The 6,171-nt window shown below is 39.1% G+C and overlaps 1 protein-coding gene across 4 annotated transcripts; it reads left to right on the plus strand.

Moving 5' to 3' along the window:
* Nucleotides 1–251: 251 nt before the first annotated feature.
* Nucleotides 252–5,360, plus strand: LOC145567672 (uncharacterized). 4 transcript variants are annotated; one of them, XM_081627018.1, is made up of 2 exons: nucleotides 252–3,130; nucleotides 4,462–5,360. In XM_081627018.1, exons 1-2 carry the CDS (start codon nucleotides 644–646, stop codon nucleotides 4,462–4,464), a joined length of 2,490 nt encoding a protein of 829 aa, XP_081483144.1. In that variant the 5' UTR covers nucleotides 252–643; the 3' UTR covers nucleotides 4,465–5,360. The 4 variants fall into 4 exon arrangements, with proteins under 4 accessions (XP_081483144.1, XP_081483141.1, XP_081483142.1 ...); XM_081627015.1 differs by having other exon boundaries at nucleotides 4,465–5,360; XM_081627016.1 differs by having other exon boundaries at nucleotides 253–3,107.
* Nucleotides 5,361–6,171: the final 811 nt, after the last annotated feature.

The raw sequence follows: 6,171 nt of genomic DNA on the forward strand, positions 1-6,171 counted from the left end.
TTTTATTTTATTATTATTATTAATATACATTAAAAATCAAAAAAATAGAATAGCGCGTGAAGTAGAAACGCAGAGTGAGTGAGTGTACGGAGTAATGTCGTATAGTGAATTCGTACGTTGGACTTTGGGTATTGGTTTGAATAATCAAAGGAAATAAAAGTATAAATGTAACTCGCAACAACAAAGGCGCGTGAATTAAATTCTGAAACAATGAGGACTTCTCAATCACAAACACTTAAACACAAAAAACACCCTTCTTTTTATTTATTTGATTTTCTCTCTCCTAAAAATTTCCCATTTTCTCTCTCCTCTCTAATTACCCATCACTCACTGCGAAACAACTTCGCCAAAAAATTTGCTGTAACAAACCCACCACCCTTCTCACGAAATTCACTGACTCTCTCCCATTTTTCAGATCATTCATTTCTTACTTTCTCTCTCCTCTTTTTTCTGGTTGTTTTTTTTTTCTCTTTCCTGTTTTTTCTCTTTCTGTTATGGAGAATCGCCGGCGATGCAAACTCCGGCGAGAAGTAACGGTTTTGTCCGGGTGAATGTGTGTTTTGTAATTTTGATGTGAACAACCCCAGAAAATAGACGTACTGTGTTTTTTTTAGAAGAAAGAGAGTAAGTTGAAATTGGATAAATGTCGGCCGCAGCAGGGAACGCAGGGGAGACGGCGGGGGAGGAGGCGACGGCGAAAGCAGTGCATAAGAGGTACGAAGGGTTGGTGTTGGTGAGGACTAAGGCGATAAGGGGGAAAGGGGCGTGGTATTGGGCCCACTTAGAGCCGTTGTTGGTTCATAACGCCGACACTGGATTGCCCAAGGCAGTCAAGTTAAAGTGTTGTTTGTGTGACACCATGTTTAGTGCTTCAAACCCATCTAGAACTGCTTCCGAACATCTTAAGAGGGGTACTTGTCCTAATTTTAGTTCTCCGACTACGCCCAGACCTTTGTCGTCTGTTTCGCCACCACCACCTCCGGTTGTTGGCGAGTCGCAGTCGCTGTGTTTGTCATCTGGTGGTGGTGGCGGAGGTGGTGGTGATGGTGTTGGTAGTACTACTACGACAACGAATAACAGTACCGGGACTACACCACCACCACAACCTCCCAACCACCGGAAGAGGAGTTCTTCGTCGTCTTCCGGTGGTGGTAGTGCGGGAGGTGTTGGTGTTGGGGGTGTTACGACCACACCCAACACCAACACCAACACCAACACTATGAGGAACACGAATGCCCCTTATGTGGCTCCTATTAGTGTGATTGACCCAGCTCGGTTCTCGGCCGAGATGGGTTATACAAGTGGTGGTGCATTGGTGGTTCACCAAGCGCAATCACAACATCAGCTTCAGCAAAATCAGGTGAATGTTCAGCAACAATTGGGGTTGGCGGGTGGTGGTGGGAGTGGTGGAGGGAGAGGGGATGAAATGTCGGATGCTAGGGATACTTTTGAAAAGAGTATTAAGAAGTTGAAGAGCCCTAAAGCATCACCTGGGCCTGCTTTAAGCAAGTCTCAAATTGAGTGTGCACTTGATTTATTGAGTGATTGGGTGTATGAGTCAGGTGGGTCTGTGTCATTTTCAAGCCTTGAGCACCCAAAGTTTAAGGCCTTCCTTAATCAAGTGGGTGTTCCTGAGGTTTCTAAGAGGGAGTTTTGTGGGTCTAGGTTGGATTTTAAGTGCGAGGAGACTAGGAAAGAATCCGAGGCTAAGATAAGGGATGCTCCCTTCTTCCAAATTTCAACTGATGGGTGGAAGCCTAAGGGTAGTTTTGAGGAGAATTTGGTGAATCTGACTGTCAATTTGCCCAATGGTGTGAGTGTTTACCGGAGGGCGGTGTTTACGGGCGGTCAGGTGCCGTGTAAGTATGCTGAGGAAGTGTTGTGGGAGACAATGGCAGATATGTGTGGCAATGCTTTGCAGCAGTGTGTAGGAATAGTAGCTGATAAGTTTAAGAACTCAGCATTGAAGAATTTAGAGAATCAGAATCAGTGGATGGTTAATCTTTCTTGTCAGTATCAGGCCTTTAATGGTTTGATCAAAGATTTCTATAGGGAGCTCCCTTTGTTTAAAAATGTTGCTGAGAACTGCCTTAAGCTTGCAAACTTTGTCAACAACAAAACCCAAGTGCGAAATAGCTTCCACAAGTACCAACTGAGGGAGTATGGTCTTGCTGGTTTGCTTCGAGTGCCTACGAAAGAGCTCGAAAATTTGAATTTTGAGCCTATTTATGCTTTGGTAGAAGACATAATGAGCTCAGCTCGAGTGTTACAATTGGTACTCTTAGATGAATCTTACAAGATAGTATCAATGGAGGACCCAATTGCTAGGGAATTTGGGGAGATGATTCGAGATGTAGGGTTTTGGAATGACTTGGAAGCAGTGCGGTCGTTGGTAAGATTGGTGAAGGAAATGGCTCATGAATTTGTGACTGATAGGCCTTTAGTTGGACAATGCCTTCACCTGTGGGAAGAGCTTAGGACTAAGGTTAAAGATTGGTGTGTCAAGTTCCACATTGCTGAAGCTCTCATTGAGAAGCTGATTGAAAGACGGTTCAGGAAGAACTACCATCCTGCTTGGGCTGCTGCTTACATTCTGGACCCCCTTTATTTGGTGAGGGACAGCAGTGGGAAGTACCTTCCACCCTTCAAATACCTGACACCCGAGCAAGAGAAGGATGTTGACAAGCTCATTACTAGACTGGTTTCGAGGGAGGAAGCACATATTGCATTAATGGAGTTAATGAAATGGAGGACTGAAGGGCTTGATCCTGTTTATGCACAAGCTGTTCAATTAAGGGAGAGAGATCCTTCTTCTGGAAAGATGAAAATTGCCAATCCTCATGGCAGTAAGCTTGTTTGGGAAACTTATCTTCCAGATTTCAAGTCCCTTGGGAAGGTGGCTATTAGGCTTATCTTTCTTCATGCCACTGCTCGCGGTTTCAAATGTAATTCTTCATTCTTGAAATGGGTTCAAGCTCATGGACGTTCGAGGTTGGGGATGGATAGGGCTCAGAAGATGATTTTCATTGCTGCTCATTCCAAGCTGGATAGACGCGATTTCACTAGTGATGAAGACAAGGATGAAGAGCTTTTTGCATCGCCAACCGGTGAGGATGATGTCCTAAATGAGGTCTTTGTTGGTCCATGATATGTCTTCAATGCAGTCCCTTTTCTTTACATCTTCTTTTAGAAGTATAATCTCATAGCAGAATTTATTGAATTCTTTTAGCCACTTTATTACTCCTTCCACCTTTGTATTTTTGTCTCACACTCTGAAGATATTTTAGGGCACAGGATTGTGGTGAAAGGAGCTACTTACATTATTAGGGTTTCGATTTTTTGTATTTATTCTTATTGTTAGATGCCTTGAGTTATGATTTGCCCCTACCTGGCTATGACTTTCAGTCCATTAGATGTAGAAAAGATACTAGTTCCCTTTGTGAGGATTTCTTGGAGAGCAGGAAGAATGATGTAACCTTGGTTCTGTTGCTTTGAGTAATGATTTTTTCTAAGGGGGAATAGTTTTTCATTTCTCCTTTACATTATTTGAATTTCATTCATTGATCAGTTTACCTGTAAGTTGCAATGGTTCTGCTATATACCATTTGTGGCACTGATTTGTTCATGCTCTTTTTAGAACTTAACTTTTTGGATCACAACTTATGTTAGTTTCATATCTCTTCTTGCTTAATCTGCATGTTGTCGTGTCCACAACAATGCTCTGGAATGTTTGCAGCAATACAACTGTCTTGTGTCATACCCTTCTTAATCTTGCTTTGTCTAGTTGCCTTGTGCGGCTTAGTGCCGTCTTTACCTTTATAATAATTTATGGTTATTGGAAATTCTTCAAGTTAAAGGACTTTTGAGCTCTTAACTTAATCTTATGTCCTCTGTTTTTGACGGTCTGCATCCTGTAACATTTTGTGAATTCCATACTGCTTTGTCTTTGTTTAGAGTTTATCTTTGTCCTTTCTAATTTGGCCAAAATTTTAACATCCATGTCTACTATTATTGTTAGATTCGTTGCCTTTTTCTTTTCAGACGCATTTAGGGTTTCCACTTATCCTGAACAGTATCTGCTGATTACTGCTGATTTAGTGCTTTCTACTATCTGTAGACAATCTTGCTGCTTGATAATTCTTGCTTATGCTTTGAATATATTCCTTAGCTTGCCTTGTTTCTTGTAACTAATATGTGGTTCAGTGCTTAATTGGTTATACTGGGTGTCAATAAGCGAAGCATTTCTATATTGCTTATTCAATGCAGGCCATATGTTTCTTTTTCTAGCATTTCTAATATGTGGTTCAGTGCTTAATTGGTTATACTGCACTTTATACTCAATCTTTTCCTGTACATTGTTTTTTAAATGTGGTATGATCTTTACATCAAAAATTCTATAATTGATGAATAGTATGGACATATATACTGAGATTAACACTGATATTTATCTTTCATGTTTAGTAGTTGCAGCATCAGACGATGAAACTGTTGGACTTGGAAGGTCTCCTTAGACCGATCAATAAACAGTAGGAGCTGCTGTATATTTTGGAGGAAGAATAAGCTGAAAAAGACTTGAGCAGCAAAATAAACAGGAACTGCCAGATTCACTTTGTTTAAGGCGGCCTGTTGCTCTATCAATTTATTAGATTTGGACTGAGACATGGTTTTTAAGGCATTGCAATGGATGCGAGAAGCAAAAAATCTTTATAGCTGGAGTTGCACTTGTTTTTGCTGGGTTCCATATCATCTCCAAATGTTCTAGCTTTGTGTTTGCACAACACAGTGTGGAACCCCACCATAAAAGGAAGTGGGAGTCTTTTTTGAAGCTTTGGATGGTTACTGTGGTTCATCAAAAAATGAAAAAAAAAAAGTTAAGTTGGGTCATTACATCAAATCAATCTTTGAATTAGCTAGCTTCTGTTTGAAAACATTAACCTTAAGCTCATGATGTTCATGCAAAAGATTGATTGGTTGATGCATCTCATCCTAGTGTGTGATTACTGTTTGGCGGAGGACCCCAAAAATGACGGAAAGACTGTCGGAAAGACACAAACAGATGAGTGAAGCTGATAGAGATTTCGCAACAAATTTGATTTGAAGATCAGGATTTGTGATATCAATCTGATAATTTTGTAGGTGATAGGAAGGATTTAGTCAATAATCTTAAGAGTAGGCATTTTAGTCCATGTACATTTGCTTCCATTTTAAGTTTGCAACTTTTTTTTAGTCAGTTTCATTATTTAACTTTGTGTCAATATTATTGTCATCTTCATTCTTTGTTAGTTAAGATGATGCATTTTTATGAAGTCTGATGTCATTCTAATTCTGATTAATGGACCTCTGTTTAGCTTTAGCTTCAATTTTGTTCAACTATTTGATTCTGTAGCATTCGGTAAACCAGACTTGAATTGTTACAGAAGCTGATTAGCCGAGTTCTATTCGGTGTTTCCGGCTAAGAATACTGTATGAATTGCTCCTGCAGTTCTGTACAGGGTTTTCAAACATTTTCTGATGAAGTGAATTTTATGGTCAGTTTTAAAAAAATATTATTACATACTTTGTAAGCAACTTTGACAGGAATAATCTCAGATTTGTCTGGTATCTTTTTGATAATCCTAATTTTATGTTGGTTTAGAAATCAGAATTATCTTAATTTGGGAGAATTTTTGTCAAATCTGATGCCAATTATGTTAAGTTTTTTCCTGCATGAAAGTGGCACACTTGCTTTGGATGATTTTGAAAAGTTGCCTCAAAAGGGCATACTTGGCATTGTTTTCGTTTGAGGCTTCCTCTGCCTTTTTTTTTTTTTTTTTTTTACTACCTCCGTTTCATATTATTTGCAATGATTAGACATTTTTTCTCTTTACTTTATGTCAAATCGTTGCAAATAATATGAAACGGAGGTAGTACTTGTAAGATATTGATATTGCCTAGAAACACTATTTACTGCGTATTTAACAAACAATTTTTTAATTTTACATCACTTGAACATCAATAAGAACAGATTGGGTCGATAAGGCTGTCAGTTATTTTAATCAAAGTATTTGTATACCTTAATTTCTTGTTTAGAATACGTGCCAAGAGAGTACTTTGTATGTTGTAGGTTAAAAAAACAAGAAATGATTGATGGTAATTTTTGCCATTTATTTGGTACCCATATTTTTTTTTTTT

Source organism: Chenopodium album, chromosome 11 (genome assembly GCF_948465745.1).
Source record: "Chenopodium album chromosome 11, dcCheAlbu1.1, whole genome shotgun sequence".
Classification (NCBI taxonomy): Eukaryota; Viridiplantae; Streptophyta; class Magnoliopsida; order Caryophyllales; family Amaranthaceae; genus Chenopodium; species Chenopodium album.